This window comes from Electrophorus electricus, chromosome 11 (assembly GCF_041902795.1).
Source record: "Electrophorus electricus isolate QZ-2024a chromosome 11, ASM4190279v1, whole genome shotgun sequence".
Classification (NCBI taxonomy): domain Eukaryota; kingdom Metazoa; phylum Chordata; class Actinopteri; order Gymnotiformes; family Gymnotidae; genus Electrophorus; species Electrophorus electricus.
This window is the reverse complement of record NC_137507.1, coordinates 29,034,628-29,053,620: the sequence shown is the minus strand read 5'-3', so window position 1 is coordinate 29,053,620 and position 18,993 is coordinate 29,034,628. Positions and strand designations below refer to the sequence as shown.

The 18,993-nt window shown below is 43.1% G+C and overlaps 3 protein-coding genes across 5 annotated transcripts in view; 2 read left to right on the top strand and 1 right to left on the bottom strand.

Annotated features, from left to right (window-relative positions):
- The window catches only part of per2 (period circadian clock 2), a 30,364-nt gene extending 28,001 nt beyond the window's left edge, over positions 1 to 2,363 (top strand). Inside the window, exons 21-23 of the mRNA XM_035528247.2 lie at positions 490 to 706; positions 1,181 to 1,331; positions 1,477 to 2,363. Of these exons, the coding sequence (XP_035384140.1) occupies positions 490 to 706; positions 1,181 to 1,331; positions 1,477 to 1,602 (494 nt within the window). The 3' untranslated portion in view covers positions 1,603 to 2,363. The remainder of the gene's footprint in view (positions 1 to 489; positions 707 to 1,180; positions 1,332 to 1,476) is intronic.
- A 2,008-nt stretch (positions 2,364 to 4,371) lies between these two features.
- Positions 4,372 to 6,036, bottom strand: hes6 (hes family bHLH transcription factor 6). 3 transcript variants are annotated; one of them, XM_027030618.3, is made up of 4 exons: positions 5,580 to 6,020; positions 5,409 to 5,495; positions 5,221 to 5,302; positions 4,372 to 5,105 (listed from the first exon to the last, which is right to left on the bottom strand). In XM_027030618.3, the coding sequence occupies exons 1-4, from the start codon at positions 5,658 to 5,660 to the stop codon at positions 4,702 to 4,704; spliced, it is 654 nt and encodes a 217-aa protein (XP_026886419.1). In that variant the 5' UTR covers positions 5,661 to 6,020; the 3' UTR covers positions 4,372 to 4,701. The 3 variants fall into 3 exon arrangements, with proteins under 3 accessions (XP_026886419.1, XP_081579503.1, XP_081579501.1); XM_081723377.1 differs by having other exon boundaries at positions 4,372 to 5,102; positions 5,409 to 6,036; XM_081723375.1 differs by having other exon boundaries at positions 5,409 to 6,028.
- Positions 6,037 to 8,985: 2,949 nt separating this feature from the next.
- On the top strand, positions 8,986 to 15,270 carry itm2cb (integral membrane protein 2Cb). Its single transcript, XM_027030616.3, has 6 exons — positions 8,986 to 9,161; positions 10,790 to 10,927; positions 11,414 to 11,602; positions 11,888 to 11,998; positions 12,484 to 12,634; positions 13,829 to 15,270. Exons 1-6 carry the CDS (start codon positions 9,069 to 9,071, stop codon positions 13,918 to 13,920), a joined length of 774 nt encoding a protein of 257 aa, XP_026886417.3. The 5' UTR covers positions 8,986 to 9,068; the 3' UTR covers positions 13,921 to 15,270.
- Positions 15,271 to 18,993: the final 3,723 nt, after the last annotated feature.

The window sequence follows — 18,993 nt, the reverse complement described above, 5'->3', positions numbered from 1 at the left end:
CTCTCTCTCTCTCTCTCTACATCCCTCCCTCCCCCCCCCCTCTCTCTCTCTCTCTCTCTCTCTCTCTCTACATCCCTCCCTCCCCCTCTCTTTCCCTCTACATCCCTCCCTCCCTCTCTCTCTCCCTCCCCCCCTCTCTCTCTCTCTCTACATCCCTCCCTCCCTCTCTCTCTCTCTCCCTCTACATCCCTCCCTCCCTCTCTCTCTCTCTCTCTCCCTCTACATCCCTCCCTCCCTCTCTCTCTCTCTCTCTACATCCCTCCCTCCCTCTCTCTCTCTCTCTCTCTACATCCCTCCCTCCCTCTCTCTCTCTCTCTCTACATCCCTCCCTCCCTCTCTCTCTCTCTCTACATCCCTCCCTCTTTCTCTTATTTCTTATTCTCTGCCCCCTTGCTCCTTTTCTCTCTCCCTCGCTCCCTCCTTCCTTCTCTCTCTCTCTCTCTCTCTCTCTCTCTCTCTCTCTCTCTCTCTGTCTCTGTCTGTCAACAGGGAGCAGTCACACCAGTAATAACAGCAGTAACTACTTCGGCAGTGTTGACTCCTCTCAGAAGTCCCACAAGGCCCAGGGTCCAGGCGGTGGTGTTCCAAGGCCGATGGACGTGGCGGGGAGTGAGAGGTTGATAAAGTATGTGCTACAGGACCCACTGTGGCTCGTCACAGCCAATGTGGACGAGGCTATCATGATGACGTACCAGGTGCCATCCCGGTGAGTGGGTGGAGAGAGAGACAGAAGCATCCCACCCTACTGAAAACCAATCAACCACAGCTACAGGTTTAAGCCCCTAGACCAGGCCTACAGATTTTCCAAACACGCAACAATGGGCAGTCGGTTAAATTAACCGTTCAGTTTAAGGGACTTTTACTGATACTTAGCTCACCAGTCAGCTCTAACCAGAAACTCCTTAAACAATTTATTCATTTTGGTGTAGGGGCACTAATAAGCTCTTTCTGTAGCTGTTTGCATTAAATCCATTCATAACTTTGGGGTCCCTAAGTGCCTTTGTGTGTGTGTGTGTGTATGTGTGTGCGCACCTCTGTACATTTGTGTGCTTTACATATGCATTTATATGCATGTGTGTACGTTTATGTGTGTTTTATGCATGTGCATATCTGTGTGTTAATATGTGTATCTGTGTGTGTGTGTGTGTGTGTGTGTGTGTGTGTGTGTGTGTGTGTTCAGTGACATCCAGCAGGTGTTGCGTGAGGACCGGGAGAAACTGAGACAGATGCAGAAGACTCAGCCGCGCTTTTCTGAGGATCAGAAGCAAGAGCTGGCAGAGGTTCAGCCTTGGATGTGCAGGGGAGGCCTGCCAAGGGCCATTGACGTCAAGGTGAGAGCCCACGTCACCCCCACGTCACCCCCACATCACCCCCACGTCACCCCCACATCTCTCCAATGTCACGTAAGTTGTGTGTAATGGTTGTTGTTGGGTTACAGTATAAGACCAACCTAAGCCTGTGTTTTGCTCTGTGCAGGCGTGCATTGGTTGTGAGGGTCTTACAGAGACACTGGCAGAAGAGGAACTCCCCGATCTGCACATGGGAGAGTCAGAACCCAGCGACATCGCAACCAATCCTGAGCAGCTGCAGCAAAGAATCTGAAAGGCTCTCTCTCTCTCTCTCTCTCTCTCTCTCTCTCTCACACACACACACACACACATTTCCATGGCTCATATGGTTGGGTATTTTTGTTTTAGTTTTGGGTATAGCAGTCGCAGTCTTTAGAGTCTGGAGATTTCTGAGGGTTTGGAATGTGTGTGTGTGTGTGTGTGTGTGTGTGTGTGTGTGTGTGTGTGTGTGTGTGTGTGTGTGTGTGTGTGTGTTGGGAGAGAAGTTCAAAGCCTCACTACATCTCAGATCTTTTTCAAAACTGTTCTTAGAAAAGTCCCTGTAATATAAACTTTATGAACACACGTTGGTTTTTTTCTTTGTTGACATGACCATGTTGTCACTGAAAAGTATCTTTCCTTTAGTCTATTTTGTGTTTTTTGTTGTTTTTGCATGTTTTATTTAATGGATAATTAGTAACATTTCCTCTGTCATTTGCTACTTTTTGTGCTGTAGTACCGTAGCCAGTGATTTCTTTGGATTATCAAGTGTACTGGAATTATAACTTGGATGTCAAGAACAATTTCTATTGGAAGAGGTCATAAATATGTATTTTATTTTTTTATATATTGAGAAATGTAGCTTTTTATCGAATGAATATGGAGAGATGTATCCAAACCTATTTATTTATCTGCAGCAGAAGGAGAGAAGTGAGACACAAAAGCTTGCTGAAATAAATGTCAAATTTACCATCACAATTTGAGGCCAAAGAATTAAACTAAGAATGTTATTTTACAATAAAATGTCCAAACAGGCCTTGTGTATTTCTTTTTTTGTTGTATAAACCCATAACAAATGATACAGAGGATCATAGGAAGATCTTTTAGTGGGTATGTATTGTATAGATCCCTCGAGAAAGGTGTTTATTGTTGAAGTCCTGCAGTCCTATTCCATAAGACAATCACTGTGGTATTCAGTTGAATATATTTCACATCAGCTGTGTAACTCATAAGAGCAGGTCTATAGTCCTTTTAAGTTCTGCTTCTCCTTGGCCTGGTGGATCAGTCATATCAGTAACCAAAACATTTTCTAAGTACTTGAGACAGACCAGATAAAAGTGTTTCTGCCAAGGAGATAATATAACACACTTTGCAAATTCAGCAGGGGACAGGTTGCATTGTAAAGTACAAAATATATGTTATGGATAAATCTGTTGCTGTATTCTTTAAGGCTATAATTAACACTCCAAATGTTCCTCTGAAAAAGTGTTTATAGCTCACCGAATGTTGCACGTCTCGCATTACGATTACATGTTTGTCTGGAATAAAAATGCATTTTATAAAAGAAATATGAAATGATTTTGGGGTTGTGATTGTCAGTTAAGCCTATGAATGAAACTATGGTAGTGTCTGGCCTGTGATAGCGGGCACTATCTGACAGACTGACTTGGCGGCAGCGCTGATCCCTTCCACACAGACTAAGACTAGGCTGCTTCGCTCGCTCATTAATGAGTGCTTGCTGCAAGTTGACTATTGGAGCCATGTGTCTGCCATATGCTGAAAATTAAACTCGTTATTTTTAGGCCAAGCGACTTTACGACGCACATCCTCCGTTGCCTTTAGCAACCCGTAAATATCGGCGAGGGGAGGACACGAGCAAGCCGTGGAAAGGATGCGCGAGGCTCAAAGGCCTTTGATGAAAGCAATTGGGGTTGTTCACACCGCGCGCGGTTGACACCTCCACCAGTCTGCGTGCGAGGTGTTAACGTCCCTCGCCCCTCCTCAAATCAGCACCTACCCGACGCCACGTTTCCGACTGATCAGAGGCGCCCGTTTTCAAGATGACAGTCTGCGAAACTAGAAAAAAACAACAACAAAAAAACATGAATACGTCCTTATTTCGCCCTCTAACGCACCTTCTTAGTTGCGTGCGTGCTGATTAACAGCGAACGGCGGATGGCTCGCGCGAGCTCGTGCACGGCTGACGTGGCAGTGATGTCAGAGGCCTGGGTGTTGGGGAGGATGTCGCAGCGTGCGCCGAGCTCCACCTGTCCGGATCTGGCAGAACTACGGCGGCCTTTACGGGGCCCGACTTTGAGATTTAAAAGTTGGGTTTTTACTGCTGAAAGACTCATTCATGGATTATCACGACCTAAATTGAGCAATTTCTGTATTTACGCTTTATTAAAGTTACTACCTACCCTATCCGCATCTTTAAAGATGGCTGTTATAGCGTTAAACGTATGGCTACGTTTGTAATCACTGGTGACGTTATCACATACATTTAAATTCAGTTATGCCTGAGTTCATCAAACTTGTAGCCTACTTATACTATGCTACAGTGAGAAAGATTGGATAATATATTTGTCTTCTCGCGTATTAGAGATAAGTCCCTAAATAATCCATCTTTAGTTTGCAAAATACGTCTTGTCCTAAGTTTAGACTGTGTACTGCGGTTTTTAACGGGGAAGCTGGAGTCGTGCAATAGAGGCAGTTCGGAGTCTGTCCGCTCCGGGTTAACAACCATGAGGTGTCGGGTTTTACACACGTAACACACCGCAAAGGGGAAACTGGGAAGCGAACCTTCCCACTTTGAAGTCTGCTCCACGGGACAGGTGTGGCCTTCCTCTCACACAGCGTTGTGCCGTCATTAAAGTCATTACATGCTTTTCGTTAGATTATGAAAGGTGTCCGTGGTGTCCGTCATAATAATCAAATCCATGACACATTTATTTATAACATTTTCTATTATTACTCAAACACAACATCAAATTTCACAAGAAGATGATCTTACAAATAGCTCAGGCCGAGTGATTTAAAACGGTTGTTCACACATCGTAAGGGTTTATTAATGAAGAGAACAACGTATTCATTAATACATCTACAATAACAAAGAAATATTTACATTCTCGTCTACAGTACGATACAGACAGGTATCTTAATGACCTAACAACTACTTAACAGTCTTAATTTATCCTATACAACACATTTAAATACGAAGACGCTGATATAAAAAAAAATGTTTCAATACTATCGGGCTAAAACGTGGCTGCTACACCAAGAAGAGCTTATAATATATCGGCTACAATCTCACAGCCTAAAGCAGGTCGCAACGCACTGGACTACTGAGCAATGTCCCCAGACCCGGTCCGGTCTACCAGGGTCTCCATACAGATTTGGGACAGACGGTTGTCGGCGCGTCCTGAACGTCCCGGCTATGCACGGTGTCCACCGAAAAGTGGCTGCGCTCGGTATCCGTGTCGTCGCTGTCCGAAGACAGATCATAGCCAGACGGAGAAAGACCCGAAGAGCCGCCGGCCTCACTCCCTGCCCCTGGCCAAGCGCCGCCGCTACCAGATTCCAGCAGGTCGGACAGCATGTCATGGAAGCGGCCCTCGTCGTTCAGAGGCATGCATTCCAGGAGATGATTCAGTAGGTCCGCCGCAATCGACGCATCGATTCCTGGACAGCTGGAGATGAACGTGTGCACCTCGTGCATGCACTGTATGTATCCAGCGGCGAATCGCTCTCGCGCCTCCCGGCTCGTGTTGTCAGCTGCTGTAGTGGACACAGACAGTAATATGCGGGTCAAAACCTCCAAACACAACCGTTCCAGGTTTAATATGACAAAGGGAGTGTGGGTGGGGTGCCTGCGTGCCGTTCAAGCACTCACCTCTCGCTCTGCTTTGGATAATACTCTCTACACGTCTCACGGTCATTTCCAACACCTCGGCGTTCTCCATCTTCGTTTGTGCCTACGGAGATAAAGTCGTTAAATTCCCGTTTCCACTGGTTAGCCCGGCACGTGATTTCGCCATCACATGTAGCCCTCTAAGTTGGAGAAGTGACGAGTGGGCTTACGTCCGAGTCGGCTAAGAGCGAGCGCAGCTCCTGCAAACTTTCGTTGATGCGCGCGCGTCTCTTCTTCTCCACCAATGGCTTTCTTGTCTGCGTATATGGAATATCGCATATCAAAACAACAAACAAACAAGGGTTTGCACGAGGATGCCACGTGCAGACAGCGCATACTACCTTTCTGTCTGCTGTTATCCCGCAGTAGTCATCCCCCCGTTTATACAGTCCGGTCTTGTCATTGCGAGACGCGGGGGCCATATTGGGATGGTCAAACTGGAGTAAAAGTGGAGCGCGCTCAAAACACGCAGCGCCGTTACGGCTCGTGAATGGGACAGATGGCCGGCGAGCCGCGTGCAAAACAAAGGCGTGCGCACCGCGCTAACGAGCAAGGCGTGTGTTGTGCGGAGTGTGGGACCGAGGGGGCATTTATGAGGTCCGATTTGCATGTGAATGCAAACACTGACTGCGCGAGGAGGTGACGGCCGACTCGCGTATAAAGGTGGCCAATCAACAGCCTGCCCTCGACGGCTTTGAAAACCAACCCAGACTGAGAAGTTGTGTGGAAGGATTCACCGGTTGGATGTCCCAGTCTGTACTTTGCTCAGCAGTTTCAGTAGACTGACAGCAACAATAACAACAACAATAATGATGATAATTATCATCATCGTCATCATTATTATTATTATTATTATTATTATTATTATTATTATTATTATTATTATTAGTAGTAGTAGTAGTAGTAGTAGTAGTAGTATCATCATCCATCAGTAGTAGTAGTAGTAGTGTTAGTATCATCCTTTTTATTATTAATATCATCATCATCATCATCATCATTTTATTATTATTATTATTATTATTATTATTATTATTATTACATTTACATTTACGGCATTTAGCAGACGCTCCTATCCAGTGCAACTTACAAAAGTGCTTTATTATTACTATTAATATTATTATTATTATTATTATTATAAACTTATTTGAATGTTATAACGCAATAACTAGTAATAACGTTATATTTGGATTTCTCATTGGTTTAGTAGAATTTTTGTTTTGCGGTAATAGACAAAAGATTTGTTCACACACAAGACTTTAGTTTCATAGGTGACTTTGTTAATGACTTCTTAGAACGTCACTAACAAAAATCCGAACCTTTGGGAGCAGATAACATTTCACAGGTATTTCTCACATAACAGGATTTGTCACCTTTAATGAGGCTACGATAGTCCTATTCAGTCGGAATGCAGACTTTTAACTAATACCAGTTAAAACAGTGATTATATAATGTTTCAGGGTGAGAACAGATGTACCTGTAACGTGAATGGTTAATACCAGTAAAGAATGCGCAAAAGGGAATACAGTGGGAAACAAATCATCATGAGTATGAGTGCGAAAGAGAGCATGAAATAATTAGACTTCTTGCTGTATAGCCCTTACATGCCCCTTAAACTTCGCTGCACATCCAGTTGAACTTTTCCTGTCCATAAACCGTTAAACGTTCGCCCCCTGCCGGTGTCGCACGCTGTCATTCCTTTGCGCGCCGGTGCGTCGGCGTGTCGGTGTGTCGTTTCACGGCGCAAGTCGTGATTACGCAGCTTTGGGGGACAGAATATTATATTATATGGTTCATAGTATTATATTGACGTAATTATTCTAAATTAGTATGGTGTTAAAGGCGTTTTAAACATATATTAATTTATGTCGAAGCGATACTTTATAATACGTATCTTTTTAATTAGTATTTAGTAATCGTTTTAATTAGGCCACTGAAAAGTTTTAGGGTCGGGCAAGATATTTTAGAGATGGTAAAACGAACCTTTAATATGACAGCATTGTTTGGAAGCCTGCGTGTAAAATATAAGAATAAGCTCTCCAAGGTGGTCACTTTTGCTGGGAAATTGGTTGGGACGGCGCAGAAACCGCTTAGTGATATATTTAACAGCAAAGTGCTTAGGAAGGCGCACACCCTTCTCATCCTCCTTAGTGAAATGTGAATTGCTTCAATCTGGACGAGGATTTAGCATCCCGAGAACCGTCATGAGCATTTATCCATGATTTTTGCTGTTTTAGCTTTGCGTAGTTTAAAGCAGCATTGCTGGAGTAGTCACGGAAGATGAAAGATTAAGTGTCGATTCTCAATTGTTTTACAGCACTGGTGTATTTTATATGTCATGGTGGGTCGTATTTATAAGAAGATAATTTCCACTGCGGCAGCGAATAGAGGCAATCTAATTTATTCCTAATTTTATTTGGTCAGAAATACGCCGTGAGATGTCAAAAGAATCTTTATTAACAAAGCAGAACCGTAACCCCGCGAGCAAATCCCGGCCAGATCATCAGGGAACGCGTTATCTAATCTAACGTTGATATCGGATTGCTGCTCAACCACCGCCACAGGATACAAGCAGGGGGGGTTATGTGATATCAGGATAATAGGCAGATCAGCTAATCAATCTTAATCAGGGTTAGCAGTGGTTCCGAAGTCTTATGTGATGAACTGAAGGATTGGGAATGGTGAATTCATACATCACTTCTCAGGCGATTATGGTTATTATTCCATATAAAGTATTATTACATGTCAAGTTATTTATTGACTTCCGGAAAGCTGATGCAAATCTGAATGCGTAGTAAATCGTAAATGGCTAAAATAAGACACGGAAGGTACAGCCATTTCTGGAGCATTTCAAGTTAAAAGCCCTAGCTGTACGCAGAGGGGGCAGTCGGATCGCAGCACAAACTCACTGAGCGACAGGTGTTTAATTACGCAGAGAACAAAAATTGTGAACTGGCCACCTAAAAAGTCCCGCTATTGCAAGAGAAACACCTGGCGTGTGCATTGCATATGTGTACAGTGCCTATATTTTCATGCAAATGGTTTCTACAAAGGTGGTTTCTACTCTCGCGTAAGCACATACACGCAGACACGCACAGACACATTACAAATGCTGTGCCTACACAGACTGTCAGCTGATTGCTCAGATTCCTGAGAAGTTTATATATTTCTTATTTCTAGTTTGGTTAAATCTTCTTCTTCTTCTTCTTCTTCTTCTTCTTCTTCTTCTTCTTCTTCTTCTTCTTCTTCTTCGTGTTATTATTATTATCCCACCTGATCCCACCTGCTGCTCTCAGGGGTCAAACAGTCAGATACTGCCCCTGCCTCATCCTCTGCTACACCGGCCCTGTGTGCATAAGATCAGACTTATGAGGCTTGTCTTTTACTTGTTTTATTATTATTATTATTATTATTATTATTATTATTATTATTATTATTATTGGTTGTAATGGTGATGTTAATAATAATAATAATATTTAAAAAATATTAATAATAATAATAATGTTGCTACTGCTGTTGTTGCTGTTATTATATTGTCTTCCAGAAAAAAAAGTGTACACATTGCTAGTTTTACAGAAAGCAACGTTCTCTTGTGAAACAGAAGTTTACTTCTCCTCACACGGAATTCCCAGTGTCCTGTCCATGATCGATATTTATATGCGACGTTATTTATAGCTCGTCGTTGATGATTGGACGACTCTTACTCTGAAATGTACCGGAAGCTGGGGAATCCTCTTTAAGTTAAGCGGCTCAGTCCGAGCCTCAGAACCGTCTCTGGTGGCGGAGTGTCTGGTCCGGTTCAGTGCCCGACAACTCGCAAGACACACGGAGACATGGTGAAGATATCGTTTCAGACTGTATCGGCGCAGAAGCTCGACAAGCAGAGCGATGAGGACAAAGACCACACGACCGAGCCCTACCCTCACGTGAGTCCTTTGTTACTGGCACAGCCTCGTAGTTTGCTGTTTGACTTTTTTACATATAGCAAACCCTCAATGTTTACTCCATTTTCAGGATGCATTTAAAGGATGGTGGACTTGCAATATCTTGCCATGTTTACGTAACTGCAGAAAATAATAGTGTCTTATAGGATGTGCACGTAGACACAAAGTAGGCGATGTGTTGCAGTGTCACAACCTCTGCAGTGTTGAGCGGTCTTGCTTGCCCAACACTGGACCGGACTGCATTGCAATTAAGCATTTAGTTAATTATAACCTGAGCGAAACCGCCATGGGGTCCCCACGGTACATCGGACGTTCACATCACGTCCTTCTGCACAGAGGGGGCAGCCCAGTGCAGACATAAAACCTGCTGTAGGTGTAAGGCACGACGGTGATGTAGGAGGCTCTGGGATTCTGCATCATCACGAAACGTGTCGGATTACGATGTGAGCGCTCATGCTGCATGTTAAATTACCAGGTCAGCTGGTTTCCTCGTAGACTAATTTGCGCGGTTGGTGCTGACACTGGATTAACTTGAAAGGACGTTGGTTGATCGAGTTTGTTCATTTTTTTTTATGTGAATGGCACGCTATCTTAAGCGTAATACGATCAGATCGACATCCTACATCCAGTTTGACGTCGACAAGAAGAACCCACATGACGTCATAGATTAAAATAGACCCTTTTCAGTCCTTTTGTTAATAGATAAACTAATTCTAAGCTTATGTCTGCCTTTAAAGTTTCACCAGCTGCCGTTTTCAAAAGTTGTGTTCAGGTAAAGAGCTTAATAATAATAATAATAATAATAATAATAATAATAATAATAATAATAATAATAATGAGATAAATAATGGAAACCACAAACAGCCTGGTGTCAGAATCTAGTCTGATTGTGTACCAAAGAATTTAATCACACAAGGGATTAAATGAATGACACAGTGTTGCTGCTGCAAACTTGCTACTATGTTGGTGTTATTTTTTGCTTCCTTCCTACGGGGAACGTCTGTCGCTTCCACACGGTCCGACTTCCCTAGAAAAGCGCTCCGCACACATGGAGTGTGAAAGTACAGTGTATAGGTAAACACATATCTGCGTCAGAGAGCCAGGAGCTCTGTCAGCAGGCTGTGGGATCCGCTGGTCGCTGCAGTAGTGCAGACGCCATGGACCAAGTGGCATCGCTGAGAGACCGGGGGCGGGCGGCTTACTCAAGCTCGCACCTCCTGACGTCTTGAGACGTTGTCTGACTAATTTCTTGGCAGTTACATAAAGAACTGTGTACTTACGGGCAGAAAGAGAGAGCGAGAGAGAGAGAGCGAGGAATTATGTGACACTAGAGCTCATCTGATCTGATGTGACGCTAGAGAGACTGCACGTTTTATTTCCAGAACCCAGTAAAAATAAAAGTAGCTAACGATTGTAAGAAAATCGACGTCAATTTCTGGCCCCTCCCCCTCCCATCAGTGCCAGTGGTGGTCCAGGGTAATTGGGAAGCACTTCATCCTAAAACCTAATGCTAATTAACATTTAAAATATGCAAATTAACATTTAAAATATGTAAATTAACATTTGAATCATTAAAATGAATGAATCCTGTTTTTTCTTGCTCACTACAGGAGGAGCTGGCCCTCCCTGTCAGGCCTAAGAAATCTCCTGTAAGCAGCCTGTGCTACCTGGTGTTGGGTCTGGTGATCTTTATGTCGGGACTCATCATGGTGTCCGTCTACGTGTATCGCTACCACTACACCCCACAGGTGAGGTGATCGAGTGTCCGTGTGTCATTTTAAAGGGTTTTTTAAAACTGAACTGAAATGGAAAAGAGGAAGGAGAGTTGTGAGATTAGCCACATTGCCTGTCCCCCCATGTGAGTGTGAACACAATGAAAATTCAGGCCAACTTCTGTCTCACAAGAGAAATGCACCCAATCCATCATTCTCCCTCATTTTGCCTGCCCCAGGGTCCCCGTTCCCTGTATGAGACGTGCTCGACCCACACCCCCATCCATCTGTCTGTCTCACTCCATCTCTCTCTGTGTCCATATCCCTCACTCCATCGCTCTCTGTGTCCATATCCCTCACTCCATCGCTCTCTGTGTCCATATCCCTCACTCCATCTCTCTGTGTCCATATCCCTCACTCCATCGCTCTCTGTGTCCATATCCCTCACTCCATCTCTCTCGTCCTTTGCACGTTCTTTTTAAAGATGTCTTCTTTTTTTTTTCTTCTAACCCCTCTGTGTAGGTCCCGGAGGACAGCCTCTTCCATTGTCGGGTGATGTACGAGGACTCTGTGCATGCTCCGTTGCTAGGGAGACAGGAGCTCCAGGAGAATGTCGGCATCTACTTAGAGGACAACTACGAGCAGATCAGCGTTCCCATCCCCCGCTTCGGGGGTAGTGACCCTGCTGACATCATCCACGACTTTCACAGGGTACGGAGGGAATCTCTCCTGTACACAGGCAGAGATCCACTTTCATGCGGTGGCACGGTACACTTGAATATCACTGAGACCTGTTTTTGGGGGATCAAGAAGCTAAAGATGATTTACTTTAAAAAAATGTTTCTTGCGTTGATGTTGTAAGTTATTTCCCTTTTAAAATTGATCTGAGGAAGTCGTGACTGATACGGTTTTACAGACCACCACATTAACAGAAGATGTACAGTGCGATTTTTGAAGTTGTTGCCAACCTGTGGGTTTTTTTTCTCACGGCTACAGGGCCTCACAGCCTATTACGACATCGTGCTGGATAAGTGCTATATCACTGAGCTCAACGCCACCATCGTCATGCCCCCAAGGAACCTGTGGGAGCTGCTCATTAATGTCAAGGTAGCTGCTTCGTGCTGATGTTGCTCATTAATGCACCGCAGAACTTGAGACGGAAACGCCTCACCTTTGCCCTGCATCTCTCTGACTCACCCCTTCTGTTCAGCTTGTCCTGCACCTTATATGGACTTTTCTAAACTGGTTCCCAAGGATGTGGGATTGTCTGAGAAATGACATTCTCATGGGTTCCTTTTACACTTGCATAACTGAGCTCAGTCCAGCTGGTGCCATCGGACCCAGCAGAACACAAAGAAAAAACAGGCAGAGGTAGTCTCTCATTGGTAGTGGGTGTAATAGTGAGAGAGCACATTTGCCCCAAAAAAGGTTTTCCTGCCAGGTCATATTGTGTTATAACCACAAGTACTTTCATCTTATGAAATGTGAATTTCAGCCAACAGGGCAAACTAACCTGATTTCGTGGCAGTAGTTTTGGTGCTTTGGTTTTCTGTTTGAGCCCTAAATGTAAGTGTGTGTGCGTGTGTGTGCAGATAGGGATGTATCTCCCTCAGACCTACATGGTACAGGAGGAGATGACTGTAGTTGGACAGGTGAAAAACATGCGTCAGCTTGGCCCATTCATTCACCGTCTGTGTTACGGCAAAGAGACCTACCGGCTGAAACGTCGCAGCCCCCGCCGACGTGAGTGCAGCTCGCTCTCTCTCTCTCTCTCTCTCTCTCTCTTTCTATCTCTATCTTTCTTTCTCTCTATCTTCTCTATCTTACACTCTCTCTCTCTATTTCTTTCTCTCTATCTTCTCTCTTACACTCTCTCTATCTCTCTCTCTATCGTTCACTCTCTCTCTCTCTCATTTGCACATCACATATTCCTTCCCGTTTTCTTTTTTACATTTCTCACATCTTCATTCCTCTGTGATCTGAGGACCTCCAGAAACTCCCCATTAAGTTCATAAGAATGATACTTCTAAATAACAATACATAGTTAATATTATTTGATACATATGAAATTCTGTGGAAAGAAGGCAAATCTTTGTTGAGTCGATGGGCCTCTTCTTGATCAGAGTTTACTATCTGTATCTCAGCTGTGTGGGTGGCCGTGTGACCTGCATGGACCCTGTCGTGATGAGACCTGATTAATGCGAGAGAGGACACCGTTGGGTCACGTTAAAGCCTGTAACAGTGTGCATGTCACACATATGGTACTGCCTCCACCATCACTGGGAAGTACAAGGAAACCCAGAGATGAAAGTAGCGTAGGTTTGTGCTGCGTAGTCATTGTACGCTCATACACACACATGCGCACGCATGTGCGAGTGTGTGTAGGATGTGCTCGATCACTGCCGTCCACTGTGTGATTAATCCACGTGTGGGTGAGTCAAGGATACGCCAGGCTTCTCCAAGTAGGGTCTTTGCATGGGAGGAGGAAGTGATGCGAGATGGTGAGGGGAGGTGCAGCGTGGGAGTTGTAGTTTGGCTCACGGACTGTGCTGCAGTAACAGGCCAGATGACGTGTTTGGCTAGACAGCATTTGTGCCATGCTGCACATGGCATCCAGACGTGCCGTGTCTAAAATGAGCCTTGGGTGGTTATTTTGATCCTTTTCTTAATTGGACCTTTGTTTTTTTAGATTTTTTTAGAGCAAGTTTTTTAAAACCTGTTTGATCTTTGCGTTTGCTTTGCTTTTAGTGTAGATTCACGGGTCAGCCAGGTTTGCACTCTACAAGTCCAAGGTCAACACTGTCCCTTGTTTGTGGGCTTTTTTTTTTTTTTTTTTTTTTTTTTTTTTTTGAGACATACATTTGTTTGTTGTTATTCCTGTTTTCTCCTTCATACCTAAGTGCCCAGGTGCCCTCTGACCTTGCGTTCCCTCTTCAGGCATGGAAAAGCGGGAGTCCAGGAGTTGTCATAGCATCCGCCACTTCGAGAACACGTTCGTTGTGGAGACGAAGATCTGTGAACGGGCTTAACTTTGGCCCCGCCCACTTCCCTAACTCGACTGAGCAGAACCCAAGCCCCGCCCCTCTGCGTATAGCTTTTATTGCACTTTACAGCGAGTCTCTTGTGTAAATACTGAGTCAATGCATTTTGTCTGTTTTTGTTTTCTTTTCCTGGTACCTCCCAGGCTAAATGATAATGGACTTAGGGTTTAGTTAGAGTATTGTTCTGTTCTCTCGGTTAAACATGTTGATCTCTATATACAGGTGATTGCTTTGGTTTTTTGTTTCCCCTACTGAATGTGGGGAGGGGACCCGTGACCTACATGTGAGGGATTACTCTGATAAATGTCAGCGCATTAGTCTGATTGGCTACATGTGAGAGATTACTGTGATGTCTTGTTCTATGGTATCTGTACCGTCCTGCGGTTGTGTTTTTTTGGTTGTTCATTAGAGACCTGGCAGGCACTATGCACTGACTATTATTATTATTATTATTATTATTATTAGTCTTTGTGTGGTGGTTTTTTGTTGTTGTTGTTTTTTTTTGTTTTTTTTTTTGGCTGTATCATTTTTGTACTTATGTCACCCTGTATTAGTCATGAAATCCAGAACTGGATAATTTGTCTTAATGCCAAAAAAGGTATACCTCATGTTTTAGAAGTGTATGAATTAATGGCCTCTTATTTAATTCTGACATTGGTTTTTTTGTTTTTTGGTTTTTTTTTCAATGTGACTTAAGCAATATTAGCATGTAGAGGTTTCTTATCTTGGATTTCTTATTTTATATGTTATAGTGTCTCTTTGAATTACCTGTGAATAAAGTTTTTAGAAAAACAGAGACGACTTCCCGCTGTGGGTTCGAGAAGAATCCAAGCCACGATTGAACCTTTTGCGTTCTGCTGGTGAGGCTGCATCAGTACTGTTCACCATTACAACAACGCTGCACTTCTGTCGTTTGACCTTACCAGTTCAATAACACAACGAGCACGAATCCTCCATACCTTCACGATCTCGGGCGTGGGACTACATACGTGTTGTCTGAGTCTTCACTAAATGTTGTGTCTTTGTGGACCCACTGCTCAGTGATGGGTCCTATTGTCTCCTAATCTCTCCATATGTACCACTAAGGCATTAACTGGGGCCTTTAGTTATTGGACTGTTCCATTTTGCATGGATTCCCTCATACAGATCTACATCAGTAAGTGGCATCTCTTTCAGGAACGTACGGGAGTGTTGCACGGTTCAGGGTTGCACATGATACAGCTGCTATTGAAAGAGACTCGGAGAAACACTCCGAGCGCTGAGACGAATTCTGCTTCCTCTGTGTAAAATATCTTTGTCTTGTACTATGACATCTGACCAATAAACTACTGAAATCCATGCAGGACTCCTGTTTGTCCATCTAGCTACAGTTGAGACTGTCTGTATGCCTGTTCATATGAGGGGCCGTTTAGGGCGAAATCAACGAAACACTTGCACACAAGCACACTACTGGCACATACCTATACAACATTTTCACATAAATAATCTATTACTTAAATTTGTGTATGATAACTTACACTTGCATATACACACACATTCACATTCACTGGTGTGTAAATACAAGAGTTTAACCGTGCTTGTGTATATGCGTTTGGCTGCATGTGTGTAAAGCAAAGAAATTTAATAGTAACAGGAAAGCAGATATTTAACATGGGTACAGCACGCTCGTGATAAGATCTAGAGTGGACTGACATTTGTTTAATCGTAAACGACTTGTATGACCTTATGGTATAAGAACTCCTGATGAGTTATGGAAATTTGAAAATTTGTGGGTTATTGACCAGAGATAGCTACTATTAGAAATGATAAGGTTATGTGCTACATTACCTTAATAAATATTTAGAATGAATGTTATTGATATTGGTAGTGTATTCTAATATGTTCTGAATATTTTCTCACATAACATAAGCCAACTGGAGGATAGTGAGAAGCTCACATGTAGCTACATCGCTGCTAGTAGGTGTACAGGCTACATAGTGTAAAATTCCATCATTTCTAATTTAATTTAATTTAATCTAATCAGAATTAGACACAGACATAACAATGTTTTTCCTTTTTTTAGAGACCTCTCTTCACCGTATAGATGCTGTTCAAATGTTAAATATCTGCCTTCCTGTTACAATGAAATTACTTCCAGGCACACTGAAAATTGTTTTATACACACTCGGCCACACACATACACGCCAGCATAGTTGTGTTTACGCATCAGTGAATGAATGTACATGTGTATGTATATGCAAATGTAAGATATCATACACATATAAGTAGTAGATTATTTATGTGAAAATGTTTCATATGTATGCGCAAGTGTTTGATATTTATGTGAAAGTAGTGTGTGCACAGGAGTTTAACTGGTTTCACTCTACACCCACATATGGTCATTTTACCTGTATAGCTGACTGTCCCACAACTCTCTGCACAAAGAAAAATATGTTTGTTAAATGTTAATATAAATATCTACATTTACAGCATATAATATAGGATTATATTTCAGCCATAAGAGTATCTAAATGATTTAGGTTTGCTTCAAGCCCGATTCTGAACTACAGCTTACGTGTGAGCTCAGCAGAGATGTGTCTGTGTGTGTGTGTATGTGTGTGTGTGTGTGTGTGTGTGTGTGTGTGTGTGTGTGTGTGTGTGTGTGTGTGTGTGTGTGTGTGTGTGTGTGAGTGTGTGTGTGTGTGTGTGCGTGTGTGAGTGTGTGTGTGTGTGTGTGCTGATTCACCAGTAGTCGCCGTGGATCCATTCTCTTGGTTCCAACATGAAAACTTCAGTTTGAACAGTGAACCATTCATGGCTTTGTGCTGATGAGGTGCCTGTCAGATGAATAGCTGGTGTCTTCAGTGAAGTCTTCGCGTCTTTGTTTTGGCCGCACACACAAGCAAGAGTGGCCCACAAACGCTGAAGTTGTGTAAGAAAAAGACGGACTTTGTTGTACAACTTCTAATTATTTATTGACACATCAGTGCGGCACTTTTTAAGTACTCTCTAAATATAGCAGCTCTTACGTTCACTGTACGCTCACAGTAGCACCATTTTGGCAGGTCTGAGGAAAGCTTTATTACCGTAATAAATGAACACGAAATGAGAGGACATTCCACGTGCTTAAAGGTGTCAAACACCATCAGACAACTGGCCATGAAGGATTGGGAGCTAGATGTTTGAACATTATTGTTTGAACAGCCTCACAAGAGACACACCTATACACATGAGATCCAAAAAGTGCTGTGTTGCTAAAGTTTACACTAAAGTTTACACAAAAGTTTACATTAAATCTACATTACATTAAAGCTCCTGTGAACAGTGGAAGTACCTGCTTAAACATGCATGAGCCAAGACTCACAAGCCTCCACCTCTGGCTATGAGTTGGGTGAAAACTACACTTGGACAGTACAAAGCCACGCCTCTAGGACCTACAGTGTCCAGAAGAGACCAATTTTCTGCCATTACCAAAGTCACCGAAGTCATGCCTTCATTTTTGAGAAATGAGCTAGGGCATTTATGAATAATTCTTAATTATTTATAGTTGTTTCTCTCAAGTGCTTAACCACATTCTGTTAATGCCGTGGTCGGCACCCAGCCAGGAGCGTTTCCAAACATTCCCCCCATCACACTTCTCGTCACATGCCCCTCACTTGTTTATTGTTCCAGTTCATCCACACAGGTCCTCAGACGGGATGACTACTGACTACATTACCATCATTCGGGAGGGCCAACGGAGACAAGGGGGATACACCCATTCCTGGGAAAAAACAGAGAGTTGTCCCCACAATATAATAACTGCAAATGTAACTATATCTTTGTAAATACTATATTGTAATGTGCATGGAAAGAATTTGCACTAATTATAGAAAAAAAAAACATTTGTTTTTAGGTTTCGAAGATTGCCTTCCCTCTGTCATATGCCTCACAATGGTACGGTCCACTGCCTACCATCAGAAGAACCCACACATCATGAATTTTATGAGTGCATAACTAGCATAGCATAGGTCTCATTAGCCAAGCACTTCAGTTTAGTAGCTAGCTAACTCATGTACATTTAATTAGCTAGCCAGCTGCGCAGTGTTATTAACTAGGCTGACATCAAAATCCCATCTCTATTTAGGCACCAGTATAATTCTGCCACATTATATGGCTCAGACACTTTTGTGCAATTTTTGTGTTACCAAATGATCGATGTGTTCACTGTTCACTTGCCATAATTTATGTTAGCGACACTGAAGATGTCTCCACGCCACTATCTGAAATGTCTGATTTTGTCCCCACCAATTTTGAAAGTGTATTCTGAAAATGTCGGCTTATTTGGTGAAGATAATAAACAGCACAACTAAAACTTAATGAAACAAAACAACATTTATCATAATAAATAGAAATCAATTGTACTACATGTATTTTTTAAACAATAGCACTGACTCTTGTATTGTAAATGACCGATGGGCTTGAGAAAGACAGCCTTAAAACCTTTTGTGAACTTTAGGATACCGATGTAACCCTTTTCTGCCAGCATTTGTGTCAACCACCTAAACCCCTACACCAATCAGCTAAACCCCTACACCAACCACCTAAACCCCTACACCAATCAGCGAAACCCCTGCACTAATCAGCTAAACCCCTGCATCAATCAGCTAAACCCCTACACCAATCAGCTAAACCCCTGCACTAATCAGCTAAACCCCTGCATCAATCAGCTAAACCCCTCTCGTCTTCATGAGAACATGATGACTCTTCAAAAATGGCATTACATTACATTACATTTCAAGCATTTATCTGATGCTTTTATCCAAAGTGACTTACAATTCAGACTGAACAGACTGTTTGAGCAATTGAGGGTAAGGCCCTTGTTCAGGGGCCAACAGTGGCAACGGGCAAGATAAGTCCTGCTTGACTGCTTGAACGGGCAGGATAAGTCTCAGCACTAGGTGCACTGCTTAAATTTTCTGGCACTTTATGTTCAAGGCACACAAACTGTGATTCACACCAACTGCCTTCCATCATTCTGCCTTCATGAGTACCCCCCCAACCAGACAGCGAGAACTCTGTTGTCACTACCTTTCTGGTGTG

Excerpts from the sequence above, each read along its gene's own strand:
- hes6 (XM_081723375.1), bottom strand. The coding sequence starts at position 5,660 with ATGGCCCCCGCGTCTCGCAATGACAAGACCGGACTGTATAAACGGGGG. Across the intron at positions 5,303-5,408 it reads CGCTCTTAGCCGACTCGGAC|GCACAAACGAAGATGGAGAA; the intron begins GTAAGCCCACTC and ends TTATCTCCGTAG. Across the intron at positions 5,106-5,220 it reads TATCCAAAGCAGAGCGAGAG|CAGCTGACAACACGAGCCGG; the intron begins GTGAGTGCTTGA and ends TGTCCACTACAG.
- itm2cb (XM_027030616.3), top strand. The coding sequence starts at position 9,069 with ATGGTGAAGATATCGTTTCAGACTGTATCGGCGCAGAAGCTCGACAAG. Across the intron at positions 9,162-10,789 it reads CGACCGAGCCCTACCCTCAC|GAGGAGCTGGCCCTCCCTGT; the intron begins GTGAGTCCTTTG and ends TGCTCACTACAG. Across the intron at positions 10,928-11,413 it reads GCTACCACTACACCCCACAG|GTCCCGGAGGACAGCCTCTT; the intron begins GTGAGGTGATCG and ends CCCTCTGTGTAG.